Source organism: Bubalus kerabau, chromosome 12 (assembly GCF_029407905.1).
Source record: "Bubalus kerabau isolate K-KA32 ecotype Philippines breed swamp buffalo chromosome 12, PCC_UOA_SB_1v2, whole genome shotgun sequence".
NCBI lineage: Eukaryota > Metazoa > Chordata > Mammalia > Artiodactyla > Bovidae > Bubalus > Bubalus kerabau.
Window position 1 is genome coordinate 26,684,159 of NC_073635.1, and position 19,892 is coordinate 26,704,050.

Sequence of the window (19,892 nt, forward strand, 5' to 3'; positions counted from 1 at the left end):
GGTTTTCCTGGATTAAATTAAAAAAATTATAACTACTTTCTATAATTCCAACTTCTTCCCTAAATCAAAATAAATGCCAAACACTACCAATGAATAACAAAACAGTTTCAAAAGCTAAAAATCTCTACTACCAAAATTTTCACTCTTCTTCTTTTCCAAGAAATAACTATAATCTTAATCTTACAGGCTAGAGGTTCAATTTGTTAACTCTTCAGAATTCCTGATAAACAGCATAATTTTCGTTTTTTTAGTTCACAGATGAAATGAGTTAGCAAAACTAGCATTATGTGAAATGAGAGATTTTATAACTCATATGACAATGAACTGCCTGAACAAATAATTTTTTTCTATTTTTCATTGCCTGAACATGGATAATAATTATTATCAATTATTTTCACAATAAAGTTTTATAAGAAGTAGAGTATATTACTATGTTTAAAATGATTATGCTATAAAAGAAAACTAATATTCTCTTGTATCTTTTGCTTGGCAGTAGGGCAAATTTCATTTTAATATTTAGAGTTGTAATATTATGACTAAAAATAACTCAATCATAAAATATCTAAGTGAGAAATGCACAGTAAGATGAATTGTTGTAAAAACAGAGGCTATTTCTCAGAATATAAAACATTGATGGAAAAAAACCACTAAATTGTATTTAACTTTTTTCAAAATAGGTATTTATAGCATATACAACTTAGGTTTCAAAGACTACCCTGTAAAATATTCTTTAATGACACCTCTTTTGATAAAGGTAAGTTTTATATACAGTAAAATTATTTCCTTATTAATATAATTAAATATGGTTTCAAATGAGACACAGACTATGCCAAATCTTCAGGCATTATTTTCCAAAGAACACACTCTGTCACAGATGAAACTCAAGTTGTAAGGGATGCAAGTCTTTGGCTAAGAGAAGCTGTACATGTCAGAATGCTGTCCGTTACATCTATCTTACTATATTCATTGCCAATAAAGTATAGGAAAAATCATAATGAATGACAGTTTATCATAAAAGTGATAAATGCAATAATGAGCTCAAACATAAATCTCACCATGACATCATTTTAACAATGGTATAAACATGTTCCTAGCCAGACCACTGTAGTTCCTACATTTAACTTCTCTCGCATTTTTACTGGGATAGCAGAAAGCATGATATGGTCGAATGAAACTACTTCATACGAACTGAGACGGGCTGAGGGAGTAAACACTGAACATGGCTTTGAGAACAGATGGAGCAGCAGATGGGACTGCAGGCTGGGTTCACTTGATCTGTGTAAAACAACTTTACTATTTGGTAAGACATGGCTCAGAACTCACACAAATCTTACAGACTTTGTCCCTTTATTTCATACCTGCTTCCCCTCTCCCAAATGAAAATTGCTAAACATTTTAAACTTTGTTCCTTTAAGGTATAAGTACCTGTGTGATAAATCATTTAACTAAAATATATTTTGTTACATATTTTTGGAACAGATGGCAGGAAAGAGCAGTCACCCAGTGGAATAAAATGTACACTGACTAGTTGTCTAAATACTGTACAATTAATTACCTTCCTTCATTGATGAGCTCAATAAATGCAAGTCCTGCATTCTTCTGAATAGAATTTTGCCATTCCTAAAAGGAGAGAGCAGACCACGTGTAAGAAAAATGAGCACGTAAATGAAAGTTAACATCTGGTTTAAGGATCATGTTGATGCTAATAACTTCCACGTGATATTTCTAAATCTTTCTAAAAGATTGTTAACAAATGCTATTTTCTGAGAAATGAAAATTTTAAAAGCAATCCTTTATTGTTTAGTTAAAAGGCGCTTTTGAATTCCCAGTGATGCAGACTGAGATAGAAAGTGAGGTCACAAGAACAGATCCTCACTGTGACAGTAAAATGTTGCTTATTTTACACTTTTTATGGCATATTTAGAATATGTTTTAAAGAGCTTTTTGCTTATTAATTTATTCCAGGGACTTTTATTTTCTTGGTCTTTCTAATATAGCTGGCAAATTTAGTTTTTTAGATTAAAGATTATACCCCTTTCAATGATACTACAAATAAATATTTGCCTAATAAAGTTTTATTAAAAATCCTTATTGATCAGTCATGCCACCCATCCATAGAGTTTTCCTCCATGATTTTCTACTAATTAAGTGTTGGCCATGACTATGGCTTTGGAAACACAGTCTCCATGTCACTCCTTCACTCTGTTCCTGATCTTGTTTCCTTTTAAAGCTTTGAACACATGCTGGGAATAAGTGTGGTCCCCCAAAGTAGGTAATTGCTTTGTAAATATTCTCTGTTCTAAGTAGCTCTGTTAAGAAATAGAAATAATCATGAATCTATATTTCCCCAGGAGACAGAATCAACAACTTGGAAACAGGGAGGTGATAGTCTGAGGACAGGAATGATCTAATAAAAGCCTAAATGACTCTGTTTTCAGCAAAGCCATTGTGTTTAAATGCTTCCCAGGTAACACTAGAGGTAAAGAAGCCACCTGTCAATGCAGGAAACTCGGGTTCAATTCGAGTCAGGAAGACACCCTGGAAAAGGAAATGGCAACCCATTCCAGTATTCTTGCCTGGAAAATCCTATGGACAAAGGAGCCTGGCAAGCTCCAGCCCACGGTGTTGCAAAGAGTCAGACGTAACTGAGCACATTATATTTTATCTGCCATAATCTTTATCAAAATGATAAGATCTTTGTTGCACTATAATGAACTTATTAAACCTTTCAAATAATTTTTGTTGAAAACAATTATAGGCAACACTTTTCTCTACATTTTAACAAAATGACTTATTGCTATCCTCATATATTTTGCATTAATTGAGGCACAGCATTAAGTCAAAGTCTCCAAAGAAGAATAAACAGGAAGACCTAGGCTGATTCTTGGGAGCCATTCACATTTTTAAGATTAGAAAAAGAGTAGTTGAAAAGGACAAGAAAAGATCTAGCAAAATTAAGGACAGCTGCAAAATATTAGAAAACATCCATGTACATACATTGGCTCAGGAAAACTGAAAAATACAAGACCCTTTAATCACTAACAGCATTTTTTAATAATAAGCTAAAAATATTATTATATGTGAACTGAAAAATTAAAATATAGCAAACCACAAAATATATGAAACACAAAAGTGAAACTACAAAAATAAAAAAGACACCATTTCAGAGGAGAGTAAGAGACGCTCTGGTGGTGGAGTCGCACCAGAGCCAGAGGATGGCCTGAGAGCTGGTGCCAACTCAGGCTGAAGAATGGGCCCAGGAGCTGGTGCCTGAGCTGGCTCTAGCTGTGGGGAGACTCCATCTCTGGTGCTGGTGCTGGATACAGCGCTGAGGTTGGCACTAGGTGTGCTGTTGACCCTAGTTCTCTCTCTGGATTTGGTGCCAAACTAACTCTAGCTCAGACAGTAGTGCTAGAACTGGTTGTGAATTGGATCCAGTTCTGGGACTGATTCTAATTCTCGCACTGGTGCCAGGCCTGGTGTGAGAATTGCTGAGAGAAATGACTCTAGACAACTATAGATCTGGAGCTGATGTCACCTCTAGAGCTGAAGCCAGAGCTGGCGTTAAAAAGGAGCTGGTAAGCTAGCTGGCTCTAGATCTACAGGTGGACCTACCTTTATCCCAGTGCTAGTGCAGGCACTGGTTCTAGCTCAGAGGTGCTGCCGGGACTGGTTCTAGTATTTGCTATAGCTGTGTAGCTGCTGATGGAGTTGTTTGACAGCTAATGATGGAACTACCTCTATCTCTGGAGCTGGCTCCACTTACATAGCTGGTTCTAAAGAGAGAACACAAAAAGAAAGGATCTCTATTTCTATTTTTTCCCATCCATAGGAAGGGAAACTATTTTATGTTCTCTGAACCCAAGCCAAAAAAAAAAAAAAAAAAATTATGGGTTTAGTCTATCTTGCTCTTCTGCCACCTCTAACTGTCCTGGTCATCCTTTCTCAGACATGCTGCTGCTGCTGCTAAGTCACTTCAGTCATGTCCGACTCTGTGCGACCCTATAGATGGCAGGCCACCAGGCTCCCCTGTCCCTGGGATTCTCCAGGCAAGAACACAGGAGTGAGTTGCCATTTCCTTCTCCAAAGCATGAAAGTGAAAAGTGAAAGGGAAGTTGCTCAGTCATGTCTGACTCTTTGCGACCCCATGGACTGCAGCCCACCAGGCTCCTCTGTCCATGGGATTTTCCAGGCAAGAGTACTGGAGTGGGGTGCCATTGCATATCAAACACTTATGTGACATAGGATTTTAAGATGACAAAAGCTAAAATGCCAATTTTCTAACACACAGTTTAAAACTTGATAACATAATAGTACTTTCCATATGTCTCTGCAACTTCATTTTTGTATGTTTATATGCATATTATATGATTAGATTTTAGATATTGAATCATTGCAGGAAGAAGCACATTTTATTCATCTGTGGTAACCACAGAAGCACAAGAAATAGAAGATGCAAACTGCACAATGACTATATACAGCATTAAGGCAACAAGAGTTCAATTCTGAAGTTTAGTGATGTTGGATGGGAAACATAGAAAAAAGATCTTACATATAATATTTATATTATGTATAAAACATTATAAATATACATTTCCCTGTATCTTTTTTCTAGTTCTAGTAGTTATTTGCTTGCCAAACATGAATATTATATTTTCTACCACAGAAGCCTACTGGTTACACTTTAAGGTTATATAGCTTGGGGTACAAGAGTAGTTTTCCAGGCCTGGTTTTAAGTAAGGACCAAAGCAGAATTCACCTAGTGTGAAGATTTTCAAAATTTCGCATCAACTACAATAATCAATTTGGACAATTTTAATTTATTAAGTCAATTTCTTTTAACTACATTAATTAATATTTATAAGGCTAAAAAAGTGTTACCAGTTGTCTTTCCTTAAGAAAGTGAGTTTAATTTTTTTTATTTTTCAAATTGCAATATGAGATCAAAGTCCCAGACAGGAGACATACTAAGTCCAGGTCATACATATTCATTTATCTGATGTCTGAGAGGAAAAAACAAAGCCATATAATTTAAAATTGTAAGTAATATAAGAAAATATAGTAAATATGAATTTTAAAACATAAGAGCATAGAATGCTCCTGTTACGGTGGATGGCATGGGTTACAGCTTGTATCACCCCTTTATCCACTGCACCCCGGGGTGCTGCTTCAATAGAAGGCTTAGAGAAGTAACAAGCCATAAAAGTAACAATAAAACTAGATATTTTAGACATAAGTTTTTAAGAGTTTAAAATAATTGTTTTCTGGAATCTTGCATGAGACATTTATTTTAATCTCTATTGTTACGGTGAATTTTAAATATACCTCATAAGGGAATGTGGATATTTCTTTACTTTAAAAAACGGTAAATGAGAGAGAAAAAGGAAAAACAAAATATTCCTCACAAAATAAAGTATATTCTCTCAGAAAATGTCAAGATCGAATATGGTTTGTTTGTTTGTTTTTAAATTTATTTGGCTGTACTGGATCTTAGCTGCGGCACGGAGGATCTTCGATCTTCGTTGCAGCATACAGGTCTTTAGTTGCCGCATGTGAGATATTTAGTTCCAGCATGTGGGATCTAGTTCCCTGACCAGAGATCAAACCCAGGCCCCCTGCATTGGGAGCGTGGAGTCTTAGCCACGGGACCACCAGGGAAGTCCCTTGAATGCAGGTTTTAAGCTTGTTTAATGATTTCTGAAATGACAGTTGTGCTAGTAGTGAGGTGAAGTCGCTTAGTCGTGTCTGATTCTTTGCAAGCCCATGAACTGTACAGTCCGTGCAATTCTCCAGGCCAGAATACTGGAGTGGGTAGCCTTTCCCTTCTTCAGAGGATGGATATTTCTGACCCAGCTGAGCCACAACAAATAATCAATTTTGAGGGCATCTTTAGTTGAAAACTCTAAACTCCTTGAATTGTCGGCAAAATATGGTATACAGTATTTGGTGGTAAACAAGAATGTGTAAGTGCAAAGAAAAAAAATGAAATGTGAAGTAAAAAGTAACCCATAGGAAGTGTAACAAATAGCATGTTCTCCTATTCTGTAAATGAGTCTTTAGATTTTACTCCTATGAAAAAGAGCAATACTATAACAATAATTTATGTTGGCAAAGCAAATATCAAAGTGTGTAAAGAAATAATTTTAAAACTTTGGAAATGAGAAATGGATCAAGCCTACATCATTATTTTCTCAACACTTAATATTACTTTTATTACTCATGGAACATTTGCTCTGAAATATAATTATCTATAATTTGTAGTGGTATCTCACACATATGTGTCCCCTCTAGATCATAAACTCATTTATAAAAAGAAAGATCTTATTTTATCCAACTATGTATATGTAGTAAGTAGCAAGTGACTGGCATACTATACATACTCAATGTATTTCTGTTGTTGAATTTATTTCTCTAAAATCTATGGTATCACAAATCCATGAGTTCTGACTGAACAAACAAACAAATAAAAAATCAACAGGACTGTTGCTAAAAAGCACCAGTCATATCAGAATGGTCTCTGAAGATATGCCCAGGCATCAGTGTTATTATATTTTAAAGCTTCCCAAGTGATTGTGACGTGAATTTAGTGCTGAGAACTACTGACTGAAGTCATTCTTCCCTCTCAACAAGACTGCACACACACAAACCTCAAAGTTCCTAACTCAACAGCATGGAGTGATTTAGTTATTATAAAGTGATGTGTATATTTCCTTTCAAATTGTTCAATTATTTAAATTCCTTCTACTTATTTGTAAAGTAGTATATTATTGCATCATAACTACATCATAATTATTGTAGTGTCCACATCCTTTATTACTATGGCCCTTTTTAGCTCTCAGTATTTCATTCCCATAATATGGTATTTGTGTAAGACTGAAAGTGTTACCTTATAATGAGCATGTAAAAAAATGAGTAATGAATGAGGTTATGCAGTGATTCTATTCCTTTACACTGATACACATTTGTTTCTGCATTTCAAAACGTATTTCTTAAATGCATGTTGCTGTGTAACTGATTTTAGAAGTTTCAAAAGAATTATTAGGGAGGACCTCCCTGGCAGTCCCATGCTTTCAATATAGGGTAAGGGGCTTTGATCCCTGGTCAGGGAACAAAGAGCCCATATGCCACCTTGCACAGCCAAAATTAAAAAATAAAAATTAAGTAAAATACTGAAAGGGGAGATATTAAAAGCTTTGTGACAAGAAAAGTACACAACATATAAAGTACACTGAAAGTTAAGAAACAGGATATAGCTGGGCAAGGAAAGGACACTTTAATCACTGTCTCAAAACAAAGTAAATGAATACATGAAAATGTATACAAAAGGATAATAATAGTAATTCACTGTCATCTCAACAAAGTCAATTTCTTGGCAATGACAGGGAAAAAGTATACTCAAAAATCTTAGCTACAAAATCATTCCGAAGTTTTCTGCCATTTGAGAAAACATACACTCACTCACTTGCTCCACTACTGAAGAAAATGAGCAGCCATAAGATAAGGTGTAAATTAAACTTAGGCATCAAATTTTTATCCTCGTGGGGAAACATACTAAACTGGGTTTGAACGCGTGTTGAGAGCTGTCAAGTATAGACAGGTTTGTCACAATTTTTTAACTCTTCTACATGGATGCATAACATTTCCTCAAGATGAAGGACTTTTTCAGAGATTTGGATATCAAGTTAAGGATCCTTTGAAACTAAACACTTTGAAGACAAATAGGTTCCAGAAGGATGACAATGAAATCCCCATGTTCTCTTCACAATCACTTTATGGCGGTTAGATAACACAGTAGAAATATCGGACCCTGCACATAATTTTTCCCCCACCAGTGTTTTCTCCTCTGTATCAATTCAGTGTACAGTTTCCATTGCCTTCTGTTTTGTATGTAATTAAGTTAACCAAGTTAATGTCCTTAGAGACTTAATTCATTTCAAATTTCTTGAAAATAAGGGGAATATTTCAAGGTAAAAATGGGAGGTTAAACTGAGATCTTGTCTTTTGGAACTCCAGAATCAGTTTTTACTTCCTATATCTTTAATGCCTATTTATCATTAGTTGCCAATAAAAGAAATAGGTATGTTCCTCAAAACAACTTTATAACAAATGTTCATTATAACTGGCATGCTTATAATTCTGTTCAATAAGAAAAATTGTTAAGTACAAGGACTGAAGAAAAAAAAAATACCATGCAGAGAGAAAAACAGAGATGAGTAATGTTTTCAATGAATGCAAAATAATGGAAAAATAAGCAAGTACTCAAAGTACAGACTTTTAAAAAATTTTTCATTGCTTATTTTTATGAATAGTTTACAGAAAGCATTGTAGGAAAACCTGAAAGTAAGAAATGGATAATCAATGACTAGTACAAAGAGATTATTTATATGAAGGTCAATAATAGAAAAATCATTAGGCAACATGGAAATATATCTGGTTGATCACTAAAAGAGTTGGTGTACTGTACAAAGATAATGAGGTTACGTAGGATCTCAGTAGATTGCTGAATTGTGTAGTAAAATTAATACAACTTTTAATAATAAATAATCTTATGAATATATATACATATACATAGTTATATTTGTATTCATAATGAAAAATAATCTAGTTTGGTTTACAATATATATTTTTAAACAGCATTTTCTATATCTATGAACATATACAACATACAAGCAAATTTATATTCAGCTGAACTTGAGAGGATACTCCTTCTTTACTGCCTGCTACCAGAAATGATCAGAAGAAATAAAGGAAATGCCAACTTTATTAAATAAGAGAATGTTTCATATTTTAAGATTTACATAGGTAGGAAAAGAGTAAAAGCTAGAATAGGGTTTTAGACTGTAGTTTTGAAAAAAAAAAAGAACTTTTAAAACTTAAAACCAATAAAACAAAATCCTACTGGTCTATAGTCAATGAAATAACAAGGAATGTCTTTCTCTAATATCAATGATTAATGATAAAAAAGATAAGTTACATTTAACAGAACACATAAGAGCGAAGTCTTGACTGATATACTATTTTATCTTAAATTATATAATACTGTTCATACCACTCGATGATCATCTTTGAATGTTATGTTTTTCTAGAGCTAAGAATAGGTGTATCAGCACAGTGATCCTGAAAACTTGATAACTTGAGATACTTGGCCAGAAAAAAGAGAAAAAATAAGATAAATTAAAATATGAATATAAGAGAAATTATACCTTTAGAATTAAGAGCTCTAGACTGTATGGGACTATCATAAAAGTGCTGGATATTATTATATTAAACTATGATGCAAGTTTAGCTTGTCAAATATGTTCACAGATAAACCAAAGATAAAACAGACATTTAATGTTTCTCAAGATGTATTTTCTGAGACCTTTTATATACTAATACTTTGTGGCTAACTTCTGTACTTATATAGAATCAAGAAACCATTGAGAAAATTTCCTTATTTTCAACAATAAATAGGGAAGCAACCATTCAGGATTGAGCTGTTGATGCTTCGTTGTCTGCTTGGCTTATTCACTCCCATATAGCAAACATGTAGTGCACACTATCTCAATTGACATCTTGGCAAAATAATAAATTATCCATTTATATATATATATATATATATATATATAACTTAATTATATACAAATTATACCCCCAAATACCTCATAGCCATTATCTATGCTACCATTTAAAAATAGAAGGAAGTTCTAGTATTAAACCTGGAATGTTAAAACCCTGTTTGTGCTTTATTACCATGAAGCAAAGTTATGTACAGTTACAGTAGAATATTTTATATTTATTCATGAATAACAATGCAATTATAGGTGGATAAGCCATTAGAATTTTAGTGTTGCACAGAAACTGATGTATTGTCTGTCCTTTTTACCCAGGGCAAGAATCTTTGACATGATTAGCTGATCTTTGCTTGAAGACCTACAATATTCTGGACTTCTGGAATACCTAGTTTTATGTTTAGACTACATTAACATTTAAAAAAGCACAGATGTCATATATGAAGAAAGAGCTGTACTGACCAATACAGAATCTACATCACATGCAGCTATTATAAGTACCTCAAATGTGGTTAGTGTGACCTGATAAATGTTCTAAGTATTAAACATATGCCTGATTTGAAAGGCTAAGGAAAAAAGAAATGTAAAATACCTCATTTTAAATACTTTTATATTGATTACATGTATGCTGAAATTATATTTAGGTTACATGAAATATACTATTAAAATTAATCTCACGTACTCTTTTTTCACTTTTTAAAATATAGTTTTAAAAAATTTAAAGTCATATGTACCTCACATCATATTTTGATTGGACAGCACTACTCTAGATTATCAACTGGGAAAAGTAATTTGTAAGCTATTGCTGTTACAACAGCAATTTTTGCTTATACTAGTAACAATTTTGCATTTATGTGTAGAAATATAATTTGAAAGGATATATATTAAATGATAATTTTTTACTACTCCTGGGTAGTGAAAATATGAGGTAATAGGAAATTTTATTCAAACCTCTAATACTTATTTTTAAATTGTGCTTCATTTTCAGGGACTACTTTTGCATTAAAAATCATCATGGGCATCTATGCTCAACTGATTTTCAACAAGAGTACCAAGATCTGTTGATGGGGAAAGGATAGTCTCTTTAGCAAATGGTGCTAGGAAAAATGGATAATCATTTGCAAAAGGATAAATTTGGATCCCTATACATACTGGATATAAAAAATAACTCAAAATGAATCTAAGATCTAAATTGAGGTCCTAAAATAACAAAACTATTAGCAGAGAATAAAGGGGGAAATCTCCATGAGCTTGAACTTGGCTATAGGTTCAAAAACATGATATCAAAAGCATAGGTAACAATAACAAAATTTGATAAACTGGACATCATTAAATTAGAAACTTTTGTGCATCAAAGGACACTATCAAGAGAATGAAAATAAATAACCTACAGAATCAGAGAATATTTTTGCAAATCATATATTTGATAAGGATTTAATGTCTAGAATAACACTTTCAACTCAACGACAAAAAACTCAATTAAAAATGAGAAAGGATTTTAATAGGCATATGAAAAGATGTCAACATCACTACTTATCAAGAAAACATAAATAAAAATCACAATGAGATACTACTTCATACTTACCAGGAAGGGCTATAATTTAAAAAACAACAAATAAACAAACCAAAGATAAAGAGGGAGAGAGACAGAAAATAATAAGTGTTGGAGAGGACATGGAGAAAATTGGAACCCTGGTTTATTCCTCATAGAAATATAAAATGATACAGACTTTGTGGAAAACTTGCAATTCCTCAAAAAATTAAACCCAGAATTACCAAATGACTCAACAATTCTACTCAATTATACACCTGATACCTAAAGGTATAAGCTTAAAAGAAGTGACAACAGAGACTCAGATAACTTGTAGGTCAATGTTAATAGCAGCATTATTCACAATATTCAAAGAATTAACTCTGTAAGTAATTAATAAATATCTATACTAAGTGCTGGACACTGCAAGGTGTGGATGGCGTGGTAAGGAGCGAAACAAAAAACATCACTGGCAACATAAAAATAAAATGATTTTTTTATGGTGTAAATGCATAGCATAATTAAAATTAATAACATTCATAATGCAACCTTGAAAGACTCTAAGGTTCTGTCATCTTTAAATTTAGTCTTTCTTTTTGCATAGTTTAAAAAAATTCTACAATTCAATGAGATCTCAATTAATGTGAAATGAAACTATACAAAACTTATTTTCTCCATTGGCTGAATGAAATGCTTCCAATAATGAGGAATGGTTGGCATGATGCTTACTCTAAAGGAAACTCCAATTTAATAGATAAAGAATATCATGCCTTTATCACCTATAAGAATATCTAATTAAAACATGTAAACAGGGACCTATATTTCCTGTCTAGATATATGTATTTCAAATGTAAAAGGGAAGGATGGATTGATTAAAATCATATAACAATAAACCTGAAAAGTTTCATGAAAGAAAAGAGTTTGAAATAACTGGGAAGATATGAAGTAATAGTAATAATTCTGAATTTTATATTTTGATAGTGGTAGTGGTTACATCAATATAAGGAATAAAATAGCACTGATAGTAATGAAATAGCACACACACAAATGAATGCATGGAAAGGATAGTGAAAGCTGAAAAATGTCTGTAATCTAGTTAAGAGTATTATACCAATATTGATTTCCTTCTATTGACGCTGTATTACATTTATATAAGATGGTGCTATTGGAGAAGGCTGGGGAAAGGGTACACTGGATTCTGTGTACTATTTTTGCAACTTCCTATGAGTCTATAATTATTTAAATAACAACAACAAAACCACAGAAAAAAATGATCACGAAGAAATGTGCAAGCGAAGAAAAAGAGGACAAATAAAATTACCTACTATAAAATATTTTATATAACTTATTATAAAATAAAGTATGTTGAAGTACAGAGGATTAAATGGAAAAAATCCACCGAAGAGCAAGAGAATATACAAAATGGAAGGACAATGAAATATATACTGCTGTTTTCACTATTTTTCAAATTGTTGTAATGCTCCTGAAGAATTTATATAATGTAAATATAGAAAAATAAAAATTAGAAGAAAACAAACAAACCCAAACAGGGAAGAGAGGAAAGGGGTGGACATTGTAGCCAAGTGTGGAAAGGAGTTTTAGTTCAGGGAAGTGGTCTATCAGTATCCAAGGAAATCTGTGTACCTCAGAATATACTATATTCCTTCTCCTGTGTCACAGACACTGTAGCACTCTTAAAGACTATCCTGCAGGAGGCCAAGGCTTACCGATTTCTTTTTGTCCCAATTTTGGCAAAAATTGATGAGAATTCATACATAAGAAAATAACTGTTGTTTCTCTTATATTAGTACCATTTTCACACAAATGAGCCCAGCACTGAAGTTTAGCCGTCATTTTCCTTCTGTATTTATAATTCAGGTTGGATATGAACTAATCATTATCAAGGATTGAAGTGCTGCATCATGTACAAGTATCATACACATTAAGGTAGCTTAAAAATATTTTATAATAGAAAAGTGATCAACTCCAACTATACCTGCCAATTTTTCCAGAGTTGAAATAAGAGAAATCAACAATAAAAGACCCCATGCTTCTGCTGTTGCGGTTCAGTCCCTAAATCCTGCCTGACTCTTTGCAACCCCATGGACTGCAGCACACCAGGCTTCCCTGTCCTTAACTATCTCCTGGAGTTTGCTCAAAATCATGTCCAATAAGACCTCATGGAAGTGATCAAAAGTAATTTGAATTCCATGCTCTTTAAATCTTTGATTAAATTTTCATAGAAGATGGTGTAAATAATTGGGTAGACAATTATTGCTGTGATTGTTCGGTAGCATTCTCCCCAAGACACATTAAATAAACATTTTCTGATTACAAATACTTAGTAATACTTTGGAGAAGGCAATGGCACCCCACTCCAGTACTCTTGCCTGGAAAATCACATGGATGGAGGAGCCTGGTAGGCTGCAGTCCATGGGGTTGCTAAGAGTCGGACACGACTGAGCGACTTCACTTTCACTTTTCACTTTCACGCATTGGAGAAGGAAATGGCAACCCACTCCAGTGTTCTTGCCTGGAGAATCCCAGGAACGGGGGAGCCTGGTGGGCTGCCGTCTATGGGGTTGCAGAGTCGGACATGACTGAAGCGACTTAGCAGCAGCAGCAGCAGTAATACTTTAGTAGTAATACTTACTAAAAGCTTTTTTCTTTAGAATGTATACATTTCATTGTATAATTTTCTCCCTATTTTCTAATAATTGAAAGTGATTATTATGACCCATATTGAGAATGGTCTATATAAGTTACAACATTTTCAATTTCCTACTTAACTTTTATTTATATTTAGGATATATTAAAAGTTTCTGGCAATAAAGATGATACAACCATATTAATTCCAAAAATCTTTAAATGCCTGATTTGCTCCTTTAACTTTGAGATGACATTATACCACAGATAAAAGCTGGGGTTAGGTTAGGCATGGTCCAGAGATAAAGGTAGGGATTTCTTAGATATTCAGGAATAAAATAGTGGCTTTATTTCTTTAAAAAACACAGGCAGAAATGGTAACAGGAAACAACACGGACTATTAAAAGTATTTACAAGTGAGATGTTTCTTATCAATCTCAACTCTAGGCTATTAACATACTATAATCTTTTATATGAGAAACCACTCTTTTGAGATGTACTGCATGGAAATGGGTCTACCTGTATTACAAATAAACCCAAATAATCACATGTCTCCTACTTAATTTCTGATACACTCCAAAATGAGCTGGTCACTGGTCTGAGCACATACAGGTTCATTTCATTTCTCTCCAGAACTTTGTTTAGACTGAATCTCCTTGCCTGCTTAGGCTGTGTAGAAAGTCTATTTACTTCAAGAGGTACGTCTTTAGTCCATCTTATTAAAGCCTTTCATGAAAATCTTATTTTTATAGTTCACAGTATCAATTTTCTATACCACATATAGTTATCACTTGATGATATTCAATTTAAAATATCAAGCCATTACTTTTTATTCTTCCTTCATTTCAAATTCAGCTAGACTAACAGGCAAGTTTCATGGAGAACACTAGATTTTAAGAAATAGAAAAATATATCAACAGATCTTAGAGATTACAAAGCTAAAATAGAAAAAGTTGTAACTAAATAATTCAATGTGACATAATTTCACCATGATAATTAGTAAGATTTCATATTTTCAAAGATGCTTGAAAAAATGTAGTTCATGTATATTTTTCTTAAATTTAACACTTTATTTTAAACACCAAAAACTCTTTAAATATTGTGTACTTATGAAGAAATATTCTTTTGCAGGCCTCTATATTCATCTTAGCTATGTCTTTGCACCTCAGTCTTAGGTTTATTATACTTAGAAGAAGAAAAGTATGTCTTTTCCTCTGTACCATCTGATTAAACTGTATCAAATTGGAGAAAAAATAAAAAAAATTAAAAGTTCAAAGGCTAAATCATTTAAAAACAGGAAGATAGTTCTTTAGTTGTGGTTCCTTTTGTAAGTGCTGTGTTTAGAAGTCCTGGGTTATGGCCTTGATCACATCAGTGAAGTCACTAGAATTCTTTTTCTTTAAGTATATGATGTATTTAAAAAAGAATAAAGGCAAACAAGACCACAAAATATTTCATGTTAGTAACTGCATACACAGATCTTAAAGAGACTTGCAAGGCTGACTTCTACTTTATGTTACTTATATATTTTGGGGTTTCTAATGAGAATAAAAATGATTTATTAAGCATACATTTGCTTAATCAGTGTTTCAAGTCATAAAGTACTTAAATACTGAGAGATATTTTTTTTTACATAAAAGTCTCTCAATTTATAAAACATTTTTTATTGACAGATAAGGCACAGAAAAATGCAAGTGACATCTGCTAAGCTTTACTTATGAAAACTTAAAGAAATCCTATGGGATAACATCACTCAATTTTTCCTGGAGTACCTCTGATGGAGACTTCCTAAAAAAAATCTGGAAATAATTAGAAAGTATTATAGTACCTTAAAAAGTTTACTTGAAAACTAAATCTGCTCTTCATCAAAGAATATAATACATTCAGAATAATGTAATGGAAAAATAAGGTACATATACAGAATAATGAAAAGCATCTCAACCACATCTGATTTTGAAACTTAAAGAAGTTGACAGAGGACAATAGTAGACCTGTGAGATACTGAAGAACTCTGGAGGAAACACTATATTCACTGATTAAGCACTGACTTTTCAAGACACTTTATATTATTTTACTCCAGTTCATTTTACTCTTAATTTTTAAAAAAGATACTACTAAGTACATTTTAAAAACAAATTGAAAGCAAAGAAGAATAGGTAAATCCTGAAATTTACTTTTATGACATGAGATTTATAGGAAGAAGAAAACTCCATATCCAGTAAAAAAATGTTTTTGAATATCTGTGGAACAGTTAATGCAATATAATGATAATGCTAATAGCACCTTAGAACTTAAAATATGTTTTTCAAGAGACCTAAAATTCCACTGGCATGTATGTCCCTTAGAGTTTAAAAGACTGTCCATATGAACTGAATTATCCTTGACAAGTACCTTCAGACACTTGTAATATGATCGCATGTAAATTTAGACCATATTTTGCACACAAACCACTGGCAATAGTAAGTTTATTCAAGAGCTCAAGATAAAAAGGTAAGAAAAGCTGATAGACTTAATAATATGTGGTAGTTAACATGAAATTTCCGAAATCAAAAGCATCAAAATAAAGGCATCTAATGAAAGAAAAACAAATGCTGTGAGAAATGCTGCTTTTTCCTTTCCTTTTTCCGTTCTTCACTACCTGGTTTTCTCCAAACAAAATGTTATCTTTCCATGTTTTATCCAAATTTAGAGGAAAAAAACAAATTCTAAACAAATAAATAAACCAGAAAATTCCATTTGCATTGAAAACTTATTTTAACCAATAATTAAACCACAGTGTGGATAACATCTTTGTTGTGTGTTCCCACTGTGGGAAAAACTTATTCATGCAGTCCATCAAGATAGTTATTCATTCAGATTTCCAGCTTTTTATTAGTACTAATAACTGCTGATCATAATAACATGGAGTTATATCAACATTTGCAAAGGGCTAACTGTAAAACAGAAGAAAAACAACTCAAAACTCTGCTGTTTTAAGAATTCCTCAGGATTGCCTCTGCCTTGGCACCAAAAAAAGCCTACAGAACCATGCTAATTCTATAGGGATCAGCTCCATTGTCAAAGAAATGCATTAAGGTCTGAAGGAGAGAACTTAGCCATTGGACAGAGCTGCTTGCTAAGCAATCTCCACAGCACCCGCACCTATATTTATCTCTCTTTATCAGAAGTCTGCCACTGCTATGTTGTCTGGCTAATGGATGAAAACAGGATATAAATCATCATGAATTTGAGTCGCGGAGAAAATGGCAGATTATTTTAAGAAATTCTGAAGACATGTCCATTTTTTGTGTCCTCAAAGCCAAGGTTTTATATATCTGTCCAACAATGAATGATCTGCAAAAGATGTTTTTATAAGCTAATTTTAAAGTAGAACAGTGAATTCGTCCCATCTGAATTGCATCAAAGGAAGATTACTGATTTATCACTTATTTCTTTAAAAATATTTTGTGGAAAGTAAAGTTTTTCAGTTTAATAGAAAATGAAACAACTGCAGCTTGTTTTTTTTTTTTTAAATAAAGACATTTTTAAACCATTTAAACAAGGTATTTTAAATCAATTAACCACTTAAATATTTAAAATGCACTGAATTATTTTAGACATTCAACCTAAAGATCAAGTTGAGAGACATGTTTATAATACAGCTTTGCTGAAACACTGAAAGAAAGTGCACTGCATAGAGAGCTTAAATTTCTCACTCTTCCTTTCAATCAATAACTGAGGCAAAGTTTCATCTCTAGGGCCCTTAATGGCAGGAATTCCTGGAGCCAGCAAATGAGTAATGTTAAACCTATGATTAGATGATGAGGCCATCAAAGACACTAGACCCTAATGCTACATTCTTCTTTATTTTTCTGAACTGCAGTGAAACCAGGAGCTAAGGAAGAAGGAATTTTACATTATTTTCCCCCATGAAACCATTTCTTTCAACCTGGCATCATCAAGAACCTATGAGGTCCAGACAGATTTCACAGAATGTCTCTCGAACTCAGGACTCTGGCTTTGGGTAACAATTCTCAAATGTCCTGCAGATGAACTCCTGCCAGGGATGCTGTTTCCTTTAACATCTTCCTTATTTACGTATCTGGATGAAAAGTGGAAAATGGATCTAATGATTTCCCTATGAATATATTCTTGAAGAAAGTAAACCTGAAGACTGAAAAATAGGTAAGTTTTGGTTGTTTTACTTTTGTTGATGCTTTAAAGGATTGGTTGAAGCCCTATTGCTATTTATTTGGAAGTTAGTTGTGGTTTTAGTCAGACCTCAGGTCAGTAAATGGAATCAGTATATATAAATTTTCCTTTCTACTGAGGAAATTAGGATGTAAAACTACTTATTACAAACATACATAAGTTCTTTTTTCATTCTCATATTACAAAATATTTAATACTTATGTGAAAATCAGGACCACCAGGAGACTTGGCAGAGCTGGCGAGAAAAAAGACCATTAGGTCCCTATTTTGGTTATCAGAAAAATGTTACATACTATTTTCTTCTAATTGCTTAAAAAAACAATAGCCAGAAATTATAATTCTATTTTTAATTCTGATTATTAAAGATAAATAGTATAAGTAGATTTTTAGATTTTATACTGAAATACATAAATTACATTAAAAAAGGGAAAGCAGCAATGTATCATATCAAAAACCCCTCGCTGATCAGCTGTGTTTTATACTCTGGCAACTGCATTAAAAAAACAACCTCCAGTTTGCGTTATCTCTAACAGTGAAAAAGAAACCATATTAATTAACAATGAACATCAAAATTATAAATACTACTCTATCATTTAAAAAAGATGGATGTAAAGAAGGGTATCAAAATAGCTATAACAAATTATATATATATATATTTGCAGAAATTAAAAAATAAGGAACAATAGAAGGCTAGGTAAGATGGAAAATAAGACAGCTAACAGGAGGGGAGAAGGAGGGAGATTAAATCAATATTTGCATGGTAAGATCATTTACATAAATATATATCTCTATTTTCTTCATCTATGAGATAATAGATATTTTAAAATACATAAACATATACATATTTATTTACATCCATTCTCCTGTTTAATGACATAAAGCAATCCTCATGTAGTTTAATGTAATCACGTGATTAAGATTTCATACCTGAGAACAAAGCAGCATAACAAGCTCAACTACAGATGTGCTGGACTTCATACAAACGAGGCCTACAAAAAAGAAAGGTTAAAACAAAATGAAATAACAGGGGTAGAAATCATCATTCTAAGTTAATTCATTATGTAGTTTTAACTTATAAAACATTATTAAAAAATAGAATTCCTAAAGTAAAATGAATTGAGATACTCAGTAACACATTCTTATAGCATTAATTTCAAAATATACAGATATTTCAAGAAGATATGAAAAATACATAAAAATTGACCTCAGACTTGGGTTATTTATTTGGTCAAGACATTTCTTATATTTAAACAAGGCATGTGTAGCTTTCAAAACTGATAAGCCAGTTAGAGCTCCTTTTATTCCAATGACATTTACAATGTGATTGTCTCCAGAAACACAGAACAATAATCACTGAAGATCTATCTAAATTTTCTTCCAAAAGACAAAATTAAAATAATTTTTACTTTATTATATCTACCCATAGGTTGTCAATGGTTAAATGAATTTTGAAATATTAAAAAATGAATTTCTCATACAATTACCATGTTACACAATACTTATAAAATAAAATATTCCATTGTTCTGCTTCCAAAGTCTCTGAATAGAAGTCAGAAGTAAAAAGAATTCAATGTTATAATGGCTACTACTCATTGATCACGTGCTATGTGCTGGGTACTGTGTTAAGTGCCTTATGTACAAATAACTCATTTAGTTCTCATTATATTTTGTGACATACTATTATTATTACCATTCTACAGGTAAGAAAATACTCTTCTTAAAAACAGTCTAAATGTTGATTATATATATTATTCATCAACTTTTTTTCCATTCAAAGGATGACTGCTGTATAAGAAGAGAAGGCAGGTCATGATTGGGTAGTATTTTTAACATATAGAGAAAAATGTAACCAAGGATTAATAACAATCTCTGGAGGAGAGTATGTTAATCATGATGTTTGCTAATTTAAAATATATTTTTTAAAGTTTTTAACTGTTTCTAAAATTAACTAAATTAATAGACTCATTTTTCTT

At 32.4% G+C, this 19,892-nt stretch overlaps 1 protein-coding gene across 5 annotated transcripts in view; it reads right to left on the minus strand.

Moving 5' to 3' along the window:
• Positions 1 to 19,892, minus strand: part of NBEA (neurobeachin) — a 661,454-nt gene that overhangs the window by 337,290 nt on the left and 304,272 nt on the right. For all 5 annotated transcript variants that reach the window (XM_055542371.1, XM_055542373.1, XM_055542372.1 and 2 more), the window contains exons 34-35: positions 18,847 to 18,908; positions 1,556 to 1,620 (exon numbers count right to left, since the gene is read on the minus strand). In XM_055542371.1, the coding sequence (XP_055398346.1) occupies positions 1,556 to 1,620; positions 18,847 to 18,908 (127 nt within the window). The remainder of the gene's footprint in view (positions 1 to 1,555; positions 1,621 to 18,846; positions 18,909 to 19,892) is intronic.